At 32.2% G+C, this 21,631-nt stretch overlaps 3 protein-coding genes across 6 annotated transcripts; 2 read left to right on the top strand and 1 right to left on the bottom strand.

Moving 5' to 3' along the window:
* The first annotated feature begins 9,469 nt into the window (after positions 1-9,469).
* Positions 9,470-11,779, top strand: LOC109003299 (mediator of RNA polymerase II transcription subunit 32-like). Of its 4 annotated transcripts, none has more exons than XM_035686427.1 (3): positions 9,470-9,659; positions 10,717-10,845; positions 11,216-11,779. In XM_035686427.1, exon 3 carries the CDS (start codon positions 11,234-11,236, stop codon positions 11,663-11,665), a length of 432 nt encoding a protein of 143 aa, XP_035542320.1. In that variant the 5' UTR covers positions 9,470-9,659; positions 10,717-10,845; positions 11,216-11,233; the 3' UTR covers positions 11,666-11,779. The 4 variants fall into 4 exon arrangements, with proteins under 4 accessions (XP_035542320.1, XP_035542319.1, XP_035542321.1 ...); XM_035686426.1 differs by having other exon boundaries at positions 9,470-9,761; XM_035686428.1 differs by lacking the exon at positions 9,470-9,659 and adding an exon at positions 9,794-10,554.
* Positions 11,780-14,984: 3,205 nt separating this feature from the next.
* LOC109003300 (organ-specific protein P4-like) lies at positions 14,985-15,830 on the top strand. Its single transcript, XM_018981389.2, has 2 exons — positions 14,985-15,138; positions 15,217-15,830. The coding sequence occupies exons 1-2, from the start codon at positions 15,094-15,096 to the stop codon at positions 15,499-15,501; spliced, it is 330 nt and encodes a 109-aa protein (XP_018836934.1). The 5' UTR covers positions 14,985-15,093; the 3' UTR covers positions 15,502-15,830.
* A 653-nt stretch (positions 15,831-16,483) lies between these two features.
* LOC109003297 (BURP domain-containing protein BNM2A-like) lies at positions 16,484-18,019 on the bottom strand. Its single transcript, XM_018981383.2, has 2 exons — positions 17,916-18,019; positions 16,484-17,708 (listed from the first exon to the last, which is right to left on the bottom strand). The coding sequence occupies exons 1-2, from the start codon at positions 17,973-17,975 to the stop codon at positions 16,758-16,760; spliced, it is 1,011 nt and encodes a 336-aa protein (XP_018836928.2). The 5' UTR covers positions 17,976-18,019; the 3' UTR covers positions 16,484-16,757.
* Positions 18,020-21,631: the final 3,612 nt, after the last annotated feature.

Raw genomic sequence — 21,631 nt, 5'->3', positions numbered from 1 at the left:
TCATCGCTCAAAACAAGAAATAGTCGTTTATCTCAAAAATTGGGAGATTAGATACATGGATGAAGAATTCGTAAAAAGTCATTCAATATTTTCTAAAAATATAAATCATCCAACCATTGACATATGTTAACCATCCTCATATTGAATGGTGATTTTTTAATGAAAAATGTTTTAAGAGATATAAAAATAAATTTATAAATTTATTTAATTTGATATAGTACGTTTAATTATAAAAATATTTTTATTATAAAATGAATTTAACGTAATTAATTTATATATTTATTTTTATAAAATATTATATTTGTGGCCGTAGCAATTTATTTTAATAATATTTTTTTTTTTATCAAATGGAATGGACGGACTAATTGCTTACGTACACGTGCAAAGCTTGTTCTAACCTTACTCATAAAAAATTTAAAAAAAAGTACCTTATTAATTATCACAATATAAAGTTGCTCCCAAGCATGAATCAGTGAATTTGTCGGGACTTGAGAACCTCCATGATCGATTCAAAGAAAAAGAAAAAAAAAACGGCTTGATGAAAAATTGGAAGGGGAAACCGACGACGGCAAATCCTTTGTCCTATTATAAATTAACCACTGGTCCCACAGTTGCCAGTCCAATATCGCACTCTTTCTCCCTTCTCTTTTCAGCGCATTTTGCTCGCATTGATCTTCATCCCTCGCTCCAACGGACCCGTTCACGCACACAGATCATACCCTCCTGTCACCCACTAGCTCCCGCTACCACCGCCACTCGCAACGGACGGCCACCTCAACTTTCCTCGGGCGTCCAGATCTCGGCAATCTCAACGTTGATAAAATTCGAGCCCCTCAACGCTCGGCATCCGTAGAAAAATCCAGGTGATTTCTAAATTTTCTCAATCCAATGCATTAACTCATTTATGCCTGATGGTTGAGAAATAATCTAATAGAATATGCAAGCTGATAATGCGTTAAGTTACATGAAGCACATGGAATATATATTCGATTCGGGTGCACACAACTAACATACGGTATCGGTCTGTTCAATCTGAATTACTTCTTCTGTTTTTTTTTTAACAGAGATTAATTTATTCTTATTTTGTGGGAATTAGTTCGTAGAAGTCTTCGGAATAAATATGTAGGACGTTCATGCAGAATTAGGCGCCGTACGTCTTCAGGTAGTTTTTCCTTTTTTTATATATATATATATATATATATATATATATTTATACAAGTATCACACAATAGGAATATAGCGAACTTGACGTACGGTTCGCTCAGCTTTCACTATGGACTCTAAATTTTAGTACTCGGTAGAGTCGTTAAGGCCATAGGCGTTTAATTCGATATGTGACTCTTCCTGGAATTTACGATTCAAAATTAACAGTTAAACATTTGGTTGGAGTGAATTAATTCTATGTATAATTTTGTAATCCATTCAGAATCCATTCGTTTGGAAGTAACCTAAAAAGGAGTGGTTTTAGGAGTGGCAAATTAATGCATGCAGTACTGCGGTTCTCATGTCTTATTTCGTGTGAATTTTTCGAGGATTCAGGTTTCTCGCAGTTTTTCTTTTCAAAATTTCTCAGCAGCCAGCCAGCCAGGAAGGGGCCCTGGAAATGGAGAAGTTTGTAGATTCCATAAACAATGCATACGAGGAGTTAGTCACTGCGGCGAGTAACGTGCTAGAAGCCAAAGAGATATCTGGTGACCAGAAAAAAGTTGCCACGAATGCAGCCTTGGAAATCGTTGAGCAGAAGTGGGAATCGTTCAGAGTGGCTTGTGACCAGGCGGAGGAGTTTGTGGAGTCAGCGAAGAAAATGATAGAATGCGAGAAAGGTGCGAGTGTTTAAACTGTAAGCGTGTGTAAAAGGACAGCCTGAAAGATAAAGAGATAGATATGGAATCGTACGTCAAAGCTGACTGTATGTATCATGTATTTTTATAAGTCGGATTGGATCTGAGTTCTTTTAGAAATTTTCAATTCTTTTATTTTCCCTATAAATGCTAATCATTATGATCATAAAATTACGTGACTTTACTTGCCCGAATCATTCACAGGTGGCGTATGGAAATTAATCAGTTTTCAATTTAATATTTTATTATTTATAATCTATATGTATTAAAATTTGAAATATTAAAATGATACGAGATAAAAATTTTATAAATATTAATAAGATAATTTATAAATAATATTAAAATAGTTTGAGTTAAGCATTTATTGAATTTTGAAAAATGATAAAAAAAAATTGAATAAAAAATATTATAAAATTTAAATATTATTATAATATTATTTTTAATTTAAGATTTAAAAAAGTTGAATTATTTTTTTATTTTTTGTTTAGAAATTTTAAAAAGTTATAATAATTAGTTTGAAAAATGTTTAATAATTAGTTTGAAAATGTTTGTTTTAAAATGATATTTAAAAAGAAAATGAGATGTGATTGAGATAAAATAAAAATTATTTTCAAACATCCCTTAATATGAAAAATGATGTCAGATTTGGTTAGAAGAATTTATGTAAGTTTTGAGAAGAGATTTTAAGTTTTTATGAGGTTTTGTGGAAGTGAATAAAAAAATGAAAAACTTCTTAAAAGTTTTTTATATGTATTTTAAAATGTGTTATCGTCACAAAATTTTTTTATAAATGTAAATTTATATATATATTTTATAATAAAAATAATTTTATAATCTAATATAGAATATGAAACAACATTCGTTTATAAATTTATTTTTATAAAATTTCTTTATTATTAAAGTATTTCTCATATTTTTTTTTTATTGAAAATCGTAAAAATGGATAAATAGATCGAAAAAGTTGTTTTGAATAACATTTTTGTAAGAAATGGTTATTTTAGGTTTTTGTACCTTTTCTTTTTATAATAATATATGTGAATTTTTGTTATGAATGTACTTATTTTGAGAATTTAGGACTCGTTTATTTTCAGAGATGAGATGAGATGATATTAAAATTAAAAAGTTGAATAAAGTATTGTTAAAATATATTTTTTAATATTATTTTTATTTTGAGATTTGAAAAAATTGAATTGTTTATTTTATTCTGTATTGGAAGTTGAGAAATTTGTAATGATTAGATGAGATGTTTTCTAAAAACAAACGATGCCTTAAAAGACATTGGCCATTGGGATTGAAATTGAATTAAGACAAAAAAATATTAATTGTGAGAAAAATAACAAACCAAACATAGGTCTTTCACGAAACACTATTTTTTTTCTTTCTTTTAATGAAATTAAGTAGAGCCATGTTAAATAACAATCTTGATAGTTTTTCATGATTTTTTTAAAAAAAATTTCTTGCCGACGAAGTTTTATTGGAATTCCACGTACGATGTAGCAGATAAAACGACATGGGAATTAATGATAGACACGAAAAAACCCAACCCTCTCGAGGAAAAAGCTTGCTTGTTTTTTTTTCTCAATTCAATGAATGTGTATGAGACACTACACAGCATGACTTTTGATGTAATGATTGGAAGGTCGCTTCTAACTATAAGTAGTGATTTTTTTTTGTTTGATAATGGACGGAGCAATGATAAAACAGTTAAAATGTAAATGTATTTTTTATACATTTCTGTCATGAGCTTTTGCTTGAGAGCTGCCATGAATTTGGGTAGAAAAGACACCAAAACTTAAAACTATTTTCTTAACTCACTTATATGTATCTTTTATTAGAGAAAGTCAACTTTCATTTTCTCATATACTAATTACTATTTATTTTATTCTTGAGCGGTGCTACTCCGGCACCGCTCGGTTTGACCGTTAGTTATAAAATTAATTTTTTTATTAATATTTTTTTAATATTTTTAAAAAAATAAAAAAATACATTAATACATTTAAAATTATTTTCTTCATTATTTGAAAAAAAAAAAAGAGGCAAATCGAGCAGCATCATTTGGCGGCATAGTAGACTTTTCCATTATACTTTCCTATTCTGGATCATCATCACGTGTACTTTACCTGGTGCCGGAGGGTGGGGGACTTGGGGGCCTGGGGACAGGACCCCCCACAATTTTGAAAACCCTCCTTAATTAGTCAAAATTAAGAAAAAAAAAATAGTAATTTTAGATACCGATTTAAGATATTTAAGTCTAGTAGAACTTTTGAAAAAAAAAAACTCCTTATAAAGAAATAATTTTTTAAAATAGATCATATTCTTTTTAAATATAAAAAATTATGTATTCAAGCTTTTGCTATAATTCATAATTTAGTATTAAATCTTAAAAATGAATAAATTTTGATGCATTTAAAAAATAATAATAAAAGTAACAAAATATTGTTTAAGAAAACACAACATTTTCTCAACCATCCCATGAGTACTCCATTCAATATTTCCTTGGTTTCCTTTATTGTGCAACTATAGGTTAATGCACGTATTAAAAAGTATTCTTAAACTTTGCATTTATCTTACCTCTAAACTATATATATATATATATATATATATATATTAGGTAAAAAAAGATTAATTATTAAAATACTATTTTACGTACCAAAACAAAGGTTTGATGAAAATAAAATTTCTACTTATTATCTATTACACTACACACTAATATGTGATTTATTATTTTTATTCTTCTATTTAAATATACACATATTGATGTGTAAATATGTATGTTTAAATAGAATGATAAAAATAACAAATCACATGTTGATATGCGATATGGAGATGATAAGTACTATTTCTCTTGATGAAAAACCATTTTGACCTCAATTGTCTTAAATGATAGTGAAAAGTGTAGATTAGGCTAGATCTTATTCGGGATGGCTGATGATGGTTGAAACTTGAAATTGTAAGAATTTATTGATTTATCACATAATTAGTATAGGAATTTGAACAATTGACAAGTTAATTATATAATTTGAAAGATGGCTCAAGTTACATTACATCATTTTAAGAAGGAATATGCTAAGTTGCCCCCAAATTTGTCCCCCCAAGTAATTTCCCCTAGTACATTACATCTCTCTCTCTATATTCTTGAAGTCAAATTTGAACTTATGTGGGTGAGTTGAATGCATCTAGATATTAAGTTTTGAATTTTTGTGTGAATTCTCGAAGGCCTTGAAAGTTGAAGGATGACTTTTTCCCCTCCTCCAAGGACAGAGGAGTCTCAGTCTCACTAGCAGTTCACGTGCTCTCAGCTTATTAGAGATTAGATAATTATGACTTTAATTTTCTTGCTTATTTTTTCTCTACATATATAAAAAGACACATGTAATTTTTCATTAGTTGAGTGAATACAAGAAGATTTCGCTTCCTTCTTTACATAGTATCATTTGTTTCTCTCTCCGCATGCTAACATCATGGTTTCCTCTTCTATTTCCTCTGGTCCTCATCTTCCTCATGAAGATGCATCAAACCCTTACTACCTTCATAATGGTGATAGTCTCGATGCCTTACTGGTCAATCAAGTCCTCGCAGGCGACTACACTTGGCGTCGTTCCATGTTGATGGTTTTGACGGCAAAAAATAAGATTGGCTTTGTGGATGGATCTATCTCACAGCCTTTGAATTCTTCTCCTATGTTTCATTCCTGGACTATATGTAACGATATGGTCCTTTCTTGGATCTTAAATTCATTTTCCAAAGAAATCACAGCAAGTGTGATTTATGTTAATTTTGCCATGGAAATGTAGTCTGATCTCAAAGAACAATTCTCTCAAGGCAACAGACATTGAGTTTTTCAGCTCCAAAAAGCGATTGCTTCTCTTACACAAGATGATCTTACTGTTAGTGCATATTTCACACAAATGAAAGGATTATGAGATGAATTACTCAATTACATGCTCATACCTACCTGTTCATGTGGAGGATTATGTTCATTGCTTGATCTACAACAACAAGAATATGTGATGCATTTTTTTATGGGGCTGAATGATTCTTATTCACAGATTCGAGGTCAAATTTTACTTCTTGAGCCTCTTCCTCTAATTAACAAGGTTTTTTCCCTTATTCTTCAAGAAGAAAGACAGTGTGACATTGGATCTGTCTTGATCCTTTCCATACAATCTATTGCTCTATCTTCCAATTCTTTTGGCAAATCTTCCACTGGCAACAAGAATTTCATTCATAAAGAAAGGCTTAGCTGTTCTCATTGTCGACTACAAGGACACAGTTGAGAAACGTTTCAAAATTCATGGATAACCACCTGGATATCGATCCAAAGCAAGGTCCTCGACTCCTTTTGCTCATCGGGTTGTTTCCACATATTTCACTCACAATCTACCTATATCTCAATCACAGTGCCAACAACTCTTGGCTCTCCTTAATTAAGAGTCATTTGTTCCCATGCCACAAGCAGCAATGTAAATTCCTCCTCATCGTTTGAACACCTATCAAGTAAATCCCTCTTCAAACATTCTGTTTTCTCCACCAACAAATTAAATCTCGCCAACTTTTCTTCTACTAACTGGATAATCGATATTGGTGCGACAGATTATATGATCCACTTAGTATCCTTATTCAGTTCTTCTCGTCATGTTCACAATACCTTTGTCAAATTACCTACTGGACCCTTTGCCTCTGTCACTCATATAGGTTCCATATTTCTGTCACCTACTCTTATCTTGCATAATGTACCATGTGTCCCTTCTTTTACCTTTAATCTATTGTTTGTAAACAAACTGATCAGTTCTTCTTGTTGTCTCATATTTCTCCATGATGCTTGCTTCATTTAGGACCTTACAAATTGGAGGAAGATTGGAAGGGGACAAGCTAAAGAAGGATTATACTTGCTGCAACTTCAACCAGATCATGGCTTTAACTCTAGAGATGTGTCTTATGTCTCTTCTATCTCTTCTGTTTTCAATATTTTTAGTCGTCATACTTTTGATATTTGGCACAAAAGGTTGGGTCATCCATCCTTTTTTTACATGAAACTTTTACCTCAGTTTGCTTCACTTGTTTCTAATAATACTCCATAACATTGTGTTGTTTGCCCTCTTGCTAAACACAAGAGGTTACCTTTTCTTAATAGTGAACATAATTCTTCTGTTCCTTTTGAACTTGTTCACTGTGACATTTGGAGACCTTTTTCTCCTCAGTTTGTAGAAGGCTTTTGTTTCTTTTTAACCATAGTATATAACTACTCTCGAAGCACTTGGATCTATTTACTCAAATCCAAATCTGATGCTCGGAGTCAACTACAATACTTTATTGCTATGGTTGAAAATTAGTTTGCTTCCAAAATAAAAACCATTTGTTCTGATCATGGAAATGAATTTGTTATGAATAATTTTTTCTCCAGCAAATGAATTCTCCATCAATTCTCCAGCAGATGAGATGAGATGAGTTGAGATTAAAGTTAAAAAGTTGAATAAAGTATTGTTAGAATATATTTTTTAATATTATTTTTGTTTTGAGATTTGAAAAAGTTGAATTGTTTATTTTATTTTGTATTGAAAGTTGAAAAAGTTGTAATGATTAAATGAGATGAGAGATGTTTTCTGAAAACAAATGAATTGTAGAAAGAAAGCATAAGCATATTCTTAATGTAACTCGTGCTTTTTTTTTTGGAGTGATTGTGTCCTCACTGTTGTCTACCTTATAAGCAAAACTCCTTCACCTATCTTCTCCAATAAGATTCCTTATGATTTACTCTTCTGAAAATCACCTTCATGTTATGGATATACTCTAGCACATAATAGATCCAAATTTGCTCCAAGGGCTTGTCGTCGCATCTTCTTTGGTTATCATCTTGCTTCTAAGGGATACAAACTCTATGACATTGACAACCATTCAATCTTTGTTTCTCATGATGTTATTTTTCACGAAAAAATATTTCCATTTACAACAATGTCTCATAACACATATTTCCATTTAAATCAATGTCTCATAACATTAATAATCTTTCAGATTACTCTATTTCACCCATTGTCTTTCCTCAACCTATTCCCAATTATTCTAAATCTATTCAATCACATTCTTCATCCATTCCAACTTCCTCTCAAGATCCCTTTAACTCACTGCCATCCACTTCATGTCGAAGATCATCTAAAGCACACAAGCCACCTGGTTATTTGCAAGATTACCATTGTCATTTGACTTCTTCTAATGCTTGCCTTCCTTCATCCTCAATTCATTTTACTGGTCTTGAATTGGGTAAGCAATATCCTATCTCTTCATTTCCTTCTTATTCTTGGTTGTCTCCCTCTCACAAAGCATATGAGAGCATTGACATTGGTTTATTTATATGCAAATGCAAACACATATTTGCATGCATATTTAGACTACTAAATTAACTACATTGGATTAAGCATATGTAAATGTTCCCATAACTATGAATAGTGCCAAGCAACTTTGCAATTGCACTGTTCACTCTACAAATGCTATTTTATTAATTTTTTTTTCTCTCTTCTCCCACTTTACATTCAACATATTTGTAGTGTGTGCTAATTGCAAAATAAATAAAAAATTAATAATAATAATAAAAATAATATCTTATTATTATTTTGGCTCAATATGCATAATCCAATATAAGAGTTTTTCTTGAATGGCAAAGACAATCTCCAAAACATGTGATTTTGCATTTGCATATAGATAAAACAATGCCAATGCTTTTAGCTATTTCTTCTACTTTTGAACCCTAGTTTTATCACCAAGCTGTAAAAATTTCCTATTGGAGGACTGTTATGGCAGATGAAATCAATGCTTTAGAAAATAGTAACACTTGGACCTTAACCACCCTCCCACACGGTAAGCACCCAATTGGATGCAAATTGGTGTGTAAGATCAAACATCAATTTGATGGTACTCTTCAAAGATATAAGGCTAGGTTGGTAGCTAAGAGTTTTACACAACAAGAAGTGATTGACTACTTTCATACTTTTTCACATGTTTCCAAAATGATTATAGTCAAGTGTTTATTAGCCTTTGCAGCCATCAAATGTTGGCATCTAATCCAATTAGATGTCAACAATGTTTTTTTACATGCTGAATTGACATAAGAAGTTTATATGTCTTTACCCCTGGGATTTGGTGACAAAGGAGATAATAGAGTGTGTCAACTAAATAAATCCTTGTATGAATTGAAATAAGCATCACATCAGTGGTTTGCTAAGTTTTTTTTCACAGTTGTTGAACATGGCTTTACACAAACTAAAGCTGATTATTCTCTTTTCACTCGATCTCAAGGCTCATCCTTCATAGCCTTATTGGTCTGTTGACGATATCTTAATTGCAAGCAATGATATCAAGGCAATGAATACTCTCAAAGTTTTTCTTGAATAGAAATTCAAGTTGAAAGATCTTGGTTCATTGAAATACTTCCTAGGACTTGAGGTTGCATGCAGCTCCAAAGGCATATTTCTTTCACAAAGAAAATATGCTTTGGAAATTTTATCAGATAATGGTTACTTGGGTTGTAAACCAGTCAAGACTCCCACGGAGCAAAATGTTAAATTGTCTCGGTCTGATGGTGTACTTCTTGATGATGCTAAAGCTTATAGAAGACTTGTGGGTCGATTATTGTACCTTACCATAATTAGGCCAGATATTACATTTGTTCATAGCCAATTTATGGACTCCCCTTGGCAACCTCATCTACATGCTGCATATAGAGTATTACAGTACCTGTGAAATCTTCTCCGAGTCAAGGCCTCTTCTCTCCTGCTACTTCATCTATCCACTTGAATGCATTCATAGATTCTGATTGGGCTTGATGTAATGATACTAGATGTTCTATAACTGGTTTTTGTATTTTTCTTGGTACTTCTCTTGTATCCTAGAAGTCCAAAAAGCATGACCACCACTATTTGTGAACTGGTTTGGATTTCCTCTTTGCTTTTTGATTTACAAGTTCAACCTCTTGCTGCTGCTTCATTATACTGTGATAACAAAGCTGCCATTCACATCGCCTCCAATCCTGTTTTTCACGAACGTGCTAAATATATAGAGATTGACTGCATTTTGTTCGTGATAAAATACAAGCTGGTTTCATCCGTACCTTTCATGTCCCTTCAAAAACTCAACTTGTTGACTGTTTTACAAAACATCTCGGTTTCCCTCTGTTTTCTGCCCTATTGTCTAAGCAGGGCATCATTGATATTCATGCTCTAGCTTGAGGGGAGTGTATTAGAGATTAGATAATTTTAATTTTCCCGCTCATTTTTTCTCTGTATATATAAAAAGACGTGTAATTTTTCATTAGTTGAATGAATACAAGAAGATTTCCCTTCCTTCTTTACGCAGTTGGTAGTTACTAACACAACTTGGAAATTGTAACGTCTTTGAAATCCTGAGATCTTAGCTGCAGAAATTTGAAAATCGGGTTTTTTTTAGGCCACAGGCTCACAATTATGACGAATTATGACAGGGTTGGGCTTATACTACATGTTTTTCCTTTGTTTGCCAATCAAGCCATATGGTGCTGTGTAGTGCCAACTATACTCTTGGAGAAACACTTATATTTTCAGTGTACTAACGGTTTCAGCCTGTTCAATTTTATTCAAGCATGAGACTAGGAGAGCCTACAAACTGTTCTGTGAAATGCCTCAATGGGCGAAATATATTGAATAATAGCAGTGGACTCACACACCTCTGCCTTTGGCATTTACATGTATATATACACAGAACCATAACAATCTTTCCTTCTAGACTAGTGACACGTGTATCGATGTAGTACATTTCTGTTACAAGAATATTCCATTCTTCTTTTCTGATGCATGCATTTGCTGAGTGCTCCTGAGGCATTTTCCGTGTGCCATGTCCTTCATTGCAGAATATTTGGCGCCTCTGCTCTGGTGTTTGTGCTGAGTGCTTCTGAAGCTTTTGCCATTGGCTTGGTAAACTGGTTATTTGTATATGAGAGTAACAGATATGGATGCGGGTGAGATTGATGGTTCGCTGGGTATATCTTCACTTTGGATTTTAGATTTCGGTATTTGGTAGGATTTATATTTTGGTTTGTGATTCATCCTGGGTTTTAGGATTCAAATTGAAAATTTGATTATTTAGTGACTACAATTGTATGTTTAATTTTGTTATTCATTTAGCATTTATTTGTTCAGAAAAACCCTTTAATAGGCTTCCGTTCCCACATTCCATATTTATGAACAAGTTCCTCGAAATACAACCAATTCTTGGTGCTGTTGGAAACTGCCACTTCACCCAAAACGCTTTGCAATTTGTGCTGTTTTGGGCTTCACATATTTCATTCCGGGTTAATTTCTTATGACTAGAGACTTCATGCAGTTATTATTTATTTATGTTTTTTGCAGTAGCCAAAGAGCCCCAAAATGGACAGCACAGTAGATTCTCTGAACAATGCATATCAGGAGTTTGTGGTTGCAGCAGCTAATGTGCTTGAAGCCGAGGAGATTTCTGGTGCCCAGAAAACAGCAGCCACAGATGCTGCTCTAGAAAATTTTAAGCAGAGGTGGGATTTGTTCAGAGTTGCTTGTGACCAAGCGGACGAGTTCATGGAGTCTGTGAAGCAAAGGATTGGATCAGAGTGCCTTGTGGATGAAGCAACTGGCTCACTGGCTCGGAAGCCAGGGCAGTCTGCCAATACTGGTCTCCCACGCATTAGTGCAGTACAGTTGGAACAGACGAGTAAGATTGTTCGATGGCTTGTGATTGAACTACAACATGGTTCTGGAACTGGTGCTTCCCATTCCCACCCTTCAGCTCCTTTTGATGCTAGGTTTTCTGAAGATGCAGCTCAATAGGTATATATTGTATATCGTGACAAATTAAGACATGTTGTTCTTGTTTGAAAACGAACACAGTTCTTGTTTCATCATTGGAGGCATCTGTGATATTGCCAGTGCCATGAATAAGATTCATTTCGTATCCTATCCTGGCCTTACCTCTAGTACGGTTTGCCATGCCTTTTCATGAAATAATTTACTACATACTTTAGCTTCTTCAGGTTTCCACTTTTGATGCCAAGGCTGAGAATACAAGGATGCAGGTAAAATAATTACAGTACTTGCCACCAATTTTATTAGAGAGCTGCAAACTGTGGGCAAGATTATAGTAGTCTTCATGAGGAAATGACAAGTTCGCGTATGCTTTGGATTCTTTCTTTTCCTTGTACTTCTAAACCTGCATGCCTTCCTAATCGATATGCTTAATTTGCTGTGTAACATTACATTTACATCTCCAATTTGAGGTCATGCTAGAGTAAACAATGTCTTATTTGGTTCTCGGAATGTGAATATATAAGCAGTAGTAATAATAAGTTAGTCTATTGAATTTCATCGTTCTGGTTTGAATATTTGTGACTGCATGTAGTCTTTTGTTTCTAGATGCAAGTGATCAGACACTACTCTTGGGAGGTCATCCTCTATCTTTCCACGTAAGGCTGCATATTATATTGTCATTTGAGTCGTGAATTGACAGGCCGCATGCATGCAGGAAAAAAAAAAATGTCACGAATTGACATGAAACATTGAAAATGATCTATTGATTTTCTTTTATTTGATAGAATTATGTTGCATTGAAGATGCTTGACAATATGTTTGCAATACAAACATAATGTCTACAGCTTCTTCTTCAGTTTTAAAACGTAATTTTTGTCCCCAAATTATTTATTTATTTATTATTATTATTGTTGTTGTTGTTATTGATATGTTTCTGATAACATGTTTGACTTTAAGCCGTAGTAGCTATGATCACAAAGCTCCAGGGAGCTAAGCAACAAAGAAATCGAACCATTTTCTTCCCAAAATGATATTGGATTCCTCTTAGCCAACTTGAGAAAAACATGAAAGTCAAAGAAGCAAACACCATTTTAAAAATAAATCAAACTACAAAAATAGCATTCTTGTCTTTTCTCATGTTTCACACACCAGGATGTGATGGCTTCGAGAATGAAGTATATTTCCCAGAAACGACGTTATGCGGCTGATGCCCCCATGTGAAGTTGACTTTTGCGGAAGATCTAATACCAAATGTACGAACGAGATGCGATAAAAATTAAAAATTAAATAAAATATTATTAAAAAATATTTTTTTAATATAATTTTTATTTAAAATTTTAAAAAATTAATTATATTTTATGTAAAAAATTAAAAAATTATAATAATTATATGAGTCTTAATAACCGAACGCCTACAACATTTTTTTTAATATTTTTTTTTAGATTTAAGATTGTATTTGGATAGTGAACTGATGTAAGATATTTTATAAATAATAATAAATACATAAAAAATAATAATAAATAATAATAGAGTATTCTTAAACTAGTCAAACTAACTATACCTAAAATTCATAGAAGGAAAAGTACTGCTCGACGATTAAATTAAAGACGAAAAATCTACATCTAGATCTACAGGTAGATATTTATATTTTAATTCCATGTGTTGATATGGAAATAATTGAATGATTTTTTTTTTTTTACCGAATATTCTGAATATTATGTCTTGAAGACAGCTCGAATTTTATTTATTGCATCATTCAAATTACGAGGAAATGAAAGCTGGACTTTCTACCAATTACTTTTAAATCAATTATTAATTTAATTAATTCTATTTAATTGGGCGTGTTTTCATTTTTTTTTTCTCCATGGGAAACAAACGGATCAGGCTTATTACTTCATCTAGAGTACACCCTCCATCTTGCAATCTTGTCTTCACGTAGATATTCACATGGATCTAATTTACTCTATGATTTGTTAAAGATGTCTTCGTTTTAACTCAACCTATAATCTTGCATTCATATTGGGTAAGACAGACAGTTGACCATGTACTTGGTCCATAACATATATATTATTAAAAATAAAAATAAAAACTATAGCAACTAAGGATGGTCCAGCTGAGGATCTTGTGTTATTAACACGAGAAAAAAAAAAAAAAGTATTTGTTGGTAGAATACATAATAATATAATAAAAATTATAATAAAATAATATGTAAACTAAATTAGTTTAGACTGAAGCATGAAAATATCACTCTCTTTAAAGAGATTCAAGCCCTCTGCGGTATATAAAGTTTTCAACTAATTCAAGATACAACAATCTAACTGATCATCGTATAACTCGAACCATTTCTGCAGTCCAAAACTCCACTAGTAAAAACACATCTCTTTTATCTAAAAAAATCTGTCTTTCTTTCTATTTTAAAAAATACACACTAGTTTTTTAGGGAAAAGAAAAAGAATCACTCTTGAATGAGCAATAACTATGGACGCCAACCTCGATTTAATTTTTTTAATTTTTTTTTTAAAAAGTAGACGTTATACAAGAGAATCGGAAACTGGGCAATCAAAAGAATAAAGACACCCAAATTAATATAAACAAAACGGCTGAAGCATTAACACATGAGCCGGTAAGAAATTAAGTGACAGAATTAAAGATAAAAAATTCAAACAGCTTGGTTGAAAAACAGACGATAATGAGTAATTAAAACTGAGCAACGTTCGGCCACTTAAAAAATATTGAGTAACTGAAACATTAAATTCAACCGAGATAAACGTTAACCCAATTAATGAAAAACTAAAGATAGAAAACAACCAGCCCCACAATGGTCAAACATAATTTTTCTTTAAAAAAAAATGGCAGCTAACTCTGTAAAGTACCGTAACGCTTGAATCATTAAAATTATTAATAATGTTACGTGTAGTAGTAGAATATATAAATGTTATACAGTCATTTTTAAAAAAAATACAATCTATTATTAGAAAATTAATTTTTTTTAAATAATTATGCAGTACTTAAACGACTACGACTATCCTTTCTCTAAAACTATTAAGGGATTAAGAATAAAAACACGTGAATGACCCTTCTCAATTTCAAATGCCACCGTAATAGTATTTATTAAAAAAAAAACTCTATTTATTAAAAAAAATACCAACAGTATTTAACCTGAGAAAGATCTTGTGTTCTGGTTGGTATGGGAAAGGAATTCTAACGTTTTGATAAAATTCATTTCAAGTATGGTGAAAAAAATATATATATTGTGACCTCAATGGAAATTACATCTTGCGAATATCTACAGATAAGAACAAATTAATACACATGGACGATCTATCAAGGGCAGCTAGAGGTCCACAAGAAGGATCCTTGAAATTGGCCTATAAAAAGGTATATTAGTCAGATGTTGATGAGCGTAGCACCATTCAGATTAACAAATCCAAGAGCGTGCAGACAAGGAGATAATGAAGTCTATCTCTGCATTCTTGCTTCTCTTTTCTCTGTTCCTGGTGAGCTTTCCATATCTAGCAACTTTGATCTCCTCTTTAAGCTGTGTTTGTATGAACTTTGTGTTTTCTGTGCAATAGCTTGTGCTTGTCAACCTCAGCGATGCCAGAAGAGACCCAGGAGACTACTGGAAAAGCATAATGAAAGACCAACCCATCCCAGAAGCAATCAAAGGCCTTTTGCATCGAGATCTTCCATATGCCTCTGATGCCAGGGAAAATGATCATTTTCTTAAAGATTTTGACGTTACTCCTAATGCTATTATATATCATGCCCACGTTGAGGATAAAGATGAGAAGAAGCCAGCTTGTGTCGAGGACTTTGAACAAAAGAGCCACACAGAGCTGAATCTGATCCAGGGCTGAATCTATATTGACTGGTTTACAATATCTTGCTCTGTTGTTGAAATATTGGCAATAGTTTCTATATAATGGTCTTTGGCAAAGTTTCTTTGGAGGTTTTAGTTCTCTTTGCAATATTGTGAAAATCCTTAGAAAAGCTATAAATCCTGAAAATAATTCAATACAATTATGAATGTTATTCCTCCCAGAAAAGCTTCTGCCCATCAATTCTTTGTGCTTAGGAGTTTTCAAAGGGATGATCATCACCGAATTGTCAATGGTGGGCCTTCAGAATGTGTCATGCCCGACATTGTTTATCCTTCAAAATAAAAAAAACGATCTTCAGTCGGTTCAAACATTGCACAAAAGGCAAATCTATTTGGTGTGTGAACAGTGTACAGATGATGCAGCCCACGCCTTGGTTAGTGCTTTGCATGTTGTTCATTATGAGTGATGGCTTTTACCAACCCAAATGTGAAATGGGTACCAAAATGATGGCCGTTATTGAAAGGGAAATCAGATAGACGCTTAAGACGCTGATCAAATTTCCTACTTTATGTGATTAGTTGGTCAGATATTGTTATGAACAGGACAACCCATTTTCATTTGCTGGAAAGAGCTTTTAAATTTGATGATTACTAAATACTACCAAATTCAGATTTAAACTTAAAGCACTTGCTTTAATATATAGGATACGTAATTTAAATGTACATTCGATAGATCATTTAAGAACCTCCTATTTATGGGGGTCCTTGAACCATGTCAATGTAGAAGAACTATGCAAAACTCAGGGAAAATGAAAACAGAGAAAGATAAACAATCCTAGACATATTGGTTGGGAAATGTGTAAGGAAAATAAACAGAACATAAAGAACTAAGGGAATGTTTTAAACTGATTGACTTCAAATCTTTTCACTTTGTATTCAATCGTAATATATAGAGAGTTACATATAACAAACTGGAGAAGTTTAAGGAGTAGAATGAGATTATACAACTATTGTCAATCGGTTGGTTTAACAGAATCAGAAAAATGTGCAGATGGTTCAGCTGTTGCTACATAATCGATGCCAGCTGCATATCTGCTGAACTGAGTTGATTTGTGCAACTGATCAAAATGCACTGGCTGTCTAATTAGATGTAAATGCCAAAGGAAACACTACTTTATTCATTTCATTGATACGCTACAAACTGTAAAATATTTACATGAAACTACCATTATTGCGCAGAAGTATTTATTCAGAAGTAAAACTTCAACAAGCGCATGCATTTTGATCAGAATACTAAATTGACAACTTTGTTGGAACCCAGACAAGATTATCTGCTGGGAAGAAATGGCAGACGCTGGAGGTCCCAGGCTGAACCCCAAGAAGGCGAAACGACGCATGATCAGGGCTCCATTGAGAGGTATCCATGTGGCAAACAGCAAGAGCTTCCACCCTATCTCCATTCTCACCACCCAGGGCAACCTTAAACACCTTGTTCTCACTTTCTTGGCTATGGCAATAGAAAACTGCGAAAGGGTAGGGCATGGTGTGACATGCTACCATCATGGGAGCAGGAATTTCCTCTGGGGTTTTCAGGAAAGTGTAGTTCTGGAGAAGGGTGGTTGACTTGGTGAGGTGGGAAGTTGTCAAAACTCGGAAGTTGGAATCCAACCCCAGAGTGCCACTTGCAAAATCAAGCATGGACTCCAAGGAGGTGGCACAGAACTTGGTCTCTCCTTTGATGGGTTCATTCTCACATTGTCTAAGTGTATCTTCCATGGCTTTGGCCTGGGGAGAGTCTCGGGAGAAGGAGAAGAATTCAAGAAGGTGTGGGAGTTCCTTTGATGAGAAGGGAACTGCTTCAGCTTCTTCTCTAGGCAACAAGTGAGGAGAAGTTGAAGGATCCCTTTTTGGGAAATAGACGGGCATTCTTTTTCCTACCTTTAGATCCTTCGATGTAAAGAAGATCATGGAGGAAGGATCCATGTGATCCATGTGGGATGAAGGCCGATAAGCATGAGCATGCTTTCTATGCGTTCCTTGATGAACATGATCATGGTCTAGCTCAGCAGGATCATCCATGGCATGGTGCTGGGAATCACGTAGTCTTATATGGATATCATCATCCATATGATATCCCAACATGGATTTTCCCAACTCTCCATGCTTGCTTGCAGGATCATGATGATCTATAAACTCTCCCGGGTGTTTTTTGGTCAACTCCCTCGCTCCACTTCCATGAGCACTCTGCAGAAGATTTACGAACATAAACAGTGAATGACAAACGATAAAATCCGAGTCAAGAACTTCCAAAAGCAAATATTATTACTCAGAGTTTCGATTAATCGATAATCAAGAATTAAAGGGAAAAAACAAAATTGAGAGTACTACTCCAACATATATTCTAAAAGACATGTAGAGTGCAATAAGAATCAAGTACAATCTCGAGATTACCATAATGATTAGTAGATGAAGGAAGAGGCTCCAAGATGAAGATGCAAACCCAGAACCCATTTTTTTTTTTTTCCTTGGGGAAAGATCTTCAACTTTGTTTATCATTTCCCATTGAATTCAGAGAACGGAAGCATTAAATAAGACATAAAGACGGTTGGCGTTATCAGGGGAAAATTAAATATTTCAAGAGCCCTTTATGAAAATTTATTATGATGTTTTATGTTTGAATTGAATGGTCTAATTTGAAAAGATATAGATGAAATATGTAAATTTAAAATATTTAATATTGCGATATATTTATATATCAATCCCGTTTTGCGGATATCACATACCATATCTATATTTCTACATAATCATCTAATTTACATAAAAATAAAAGTAAGCGTCAGATCTTTAAAAGAATATATATATTTTTTTTTCATGTGAGTCTCAACTGTGATTTATTTTTTATTTATTTTTTAAAAAATGAATGCGCATAATTTATATATTTGAAAACTGTGTAAATCATTTACTCAATTTTCATAGGCAAATTAATTGAATAGCAGAAAAGTTAAAATCCAGAAAATAAAAAGAGAGGGGGAACTATTGGGTTTGGGCCACAACTTGAAGCCAGCTGACTCGGTCGGTCACAATTTTTCACCAGCACGTGAAATTCGTTTCTTACTTTATGAATGATGTCCATATACTCGGGAATAGGACTATGTTTGGATGTCAAGCATATTTTAATCCATCTTAAATTAATTATTGATGGAATTTATTATTTTTTTAATTTTTTTATATAAAAATTAAATCTATCTCAACTTACTTCATATATTTAAATATATATATTAATATATTTAAATTCAAACACATTTAAATAGAATCTCTAAAACATTATTATTCACGTACCAACTCAAATTATCTAAAATTATCTTAACATCTAAACAAAGTTTAATTGATTTGATTCGGGAGGTTGTGATTTGGCAGCAAGAATTTTGGCACGTGAGAATTAATGAAATCCAAGAAAAGAAAATCTTTGATAATATGTCTGCCCATGTTTGGACATTAAAAATGTATGGTAGTTTTTTTTATTTAACAAAAGAGTTTTGTTACTCATTATCTTCACACACCATATATTATATATTCTTTTTATTCTTTTTAAACTAATTGATTTTTTTTACTCATCATACATACACCAAATATTTAGTAAGAGAAAAAAAAAATTATGTGTAGTATGCAGTGTGAGGATGATGAGTAAAATTTTTTTAAAAAAAATAATTGAAAGATTAAGGCCCAGGATATTGAGATGGTCTCAATCTATCTCACATCTCATCTCAACATCCAAACACCACTCAAACACAAATACTTTTTAATTTTCTAACTTTTTAACTTTTTCATCTAATAATTTTATTTAATCAATACAATTTTTTCGAACTTCCAACCAAAATATAAAAAATAACTCAAATTGTTAAATCTCAAAATAAAAATAATATTAAAAAAAATATATTCTAACAATATTTTAATTTTATAATTTTTTTATTCAATTTTTTCTCTCTCCTTTCCCCAAATCTCATAAAACATCATAACTCAAACTATTTTATTACTATTCATAAATTATTTTACTACCATTTATAAATTTTTCATTTCATCTCAACATCTAAACGAGGCATAAGTTTTTGTAAAAATTGTATCTACCCATAAATATTGTGAGTAATATTTTATTTGAACACGTGGGATTGGTGATATGAATCATGTGATACCTCATACAAAATGATAAAGATATGTTGTATATGAGATCACATATTAATTGAAAATGAGAAATTTTTATTTTTTAAAATAACTTTAATAAGGCTTTAATTATATCATTAACTATTTATTTTGAAATATGTATCTAAATGTGTCTCGAGCATCTCTTAAAGCGTTACAAATAATATATCGCTAAAAAAAAAAAAAAAAAAAATTGTGTCTTGAGCGTTACTGGTGAAGCCCATATACATAATTAATCAAAACTTCAAAATCTTATGTCAAAAAATCTATCAAACCTCTAAGTTTCAAATTGAATAGTAAATAAGATTTGATTGATGTGAAATTTGGTATTCATGATGTATAGCATCAAGCCACCCATAGGCATCACAGGTGAGACTCATATACAATTGGGTTGATTGTTTCTTCCTTCTCACCTAACACGCGACTTAATATAATCTAAAATCTCATGTAAAAAAAATCTATCAAACCTCTAAGATTCAAATTGAATAGTAAACAAGATTTTACTGATGTGCATGGGATTTGGTACTCATGATGTATATTATATAGCATATGGAGGATATTTCATCCGGTGATAATTTGAAAAATATACTGATCTGTTTATAATATATTTACTAATATATCATTAAGAGAACAATCATGCATGATCTTAATCTATAATTTATCCGTACACGATATCGTAAAATTCCTTCGGGCATGTCCCGTACTATATAAAATTTTCAAATTTTCTTATAATTTTATTTTCAAACACTATTTAAATATAAAATACTTTTCTATATAAAGTTTTAAACTCTTCATCTGATTATTTTTCAAACACAAAAATCAATACAATTTTTTATAAACTTTAAAATAAAAATAATATATTCAAATTACAACTTTTTAACTTTATCTATCAATATTTTTCAAGACTAATCTCAAAGTTAAATATTAACTTGACCTAAAAGTACTTATTCCAAGATTTCTCACCTACCTCATGTGAAAATGATCGATCCTCATCTTCACGTGCATGCGAATACGTCTTTTGTAGGACATTCTCACCTCTGTCGAAGTAAAGTAATCTGGGCATGTTTAGTCAGTACGTAAGAATATATCTCTCTTTTGTTTTGTTTTTGTTTTTTATTTTATACTTTTAATGAAAACATTGATCTTTATACGAGTTACTAATTGGAGTACTACTCCTAGACTGTTTAAACTTTAAGTTGAGATCATGTTATTCAATTGCTTATTCGAATGGGATAATCTATTAATTGTAGAGAAAAATAGACACGAACATGGAGCAGTACTACTGCATATATCATTAGCAATTGAATAACATTCCACGAACTTATCTTGATTTAGGTATCGGAGGCATCCCATTCCATCCGAACTTTTCTTTGGTTTTCCTGATACAGGTTATTTGACCTCTTTTGTAAGAGTGTGGAACACGTTCTTGAACATTATTTTTATTTAAAAAGATCACCTTCTTCCTTAACCCATGTACAAATTCACAAAGACCACCATTAATAATCCAAGAGGTTTCTAAGAAAGCCCATACTTGCTCAGGCTAGCTCTTGAGTCTTGACTCACCTTAGAATTGGTAATCAATTTGCTGAATTGGGATATGAATTTTCACCTAAACCGGAAAATGACAAACAATGACAGGATTGGTAAGTGGGCCACAATTTGTCCATAGCTTTTTCTGAATCACAATATTTATGAATTGTGTAAGTGTTATATATTCTTTTTAAATAGAATAAAATTTATTAGTAAAAATTAATTTTTTCATGTGAATCTTATATTTACTTATTTTTTAAAAAGAAATATATTATACTTGCGTATTTTCTGACTATACGTGTATAAATATCATTTCTTTTATTTTTTAAATATTTTTTTAAAAAAAAAAGACAAATGCTAAAAAAATTAAGGAAAACAAATGCACTTATATGTACACTTGGGGCACGGGATTCGGGCAACATAACATTATTCTATTTGAG

This window comes from Juglans regia, chromosome 16 (genome assembly GCF_001411555.2).
Source record: "Juglans regia cultivar Chandler chromosome 16, Walnut 2.0, whole genome shotgun sequence".
In the NCBI taxonomy this organism is placed as follows: domain Eukaryota; kingdom Viridiplantae; phylum Streptophyta; class Magnoliopsida; order Fagales; family Juglandaceae; genus Juglans; species Juglans regia.
This window is presented reverse-complemented; position numbering and strand designations above follow the sequence as displayed.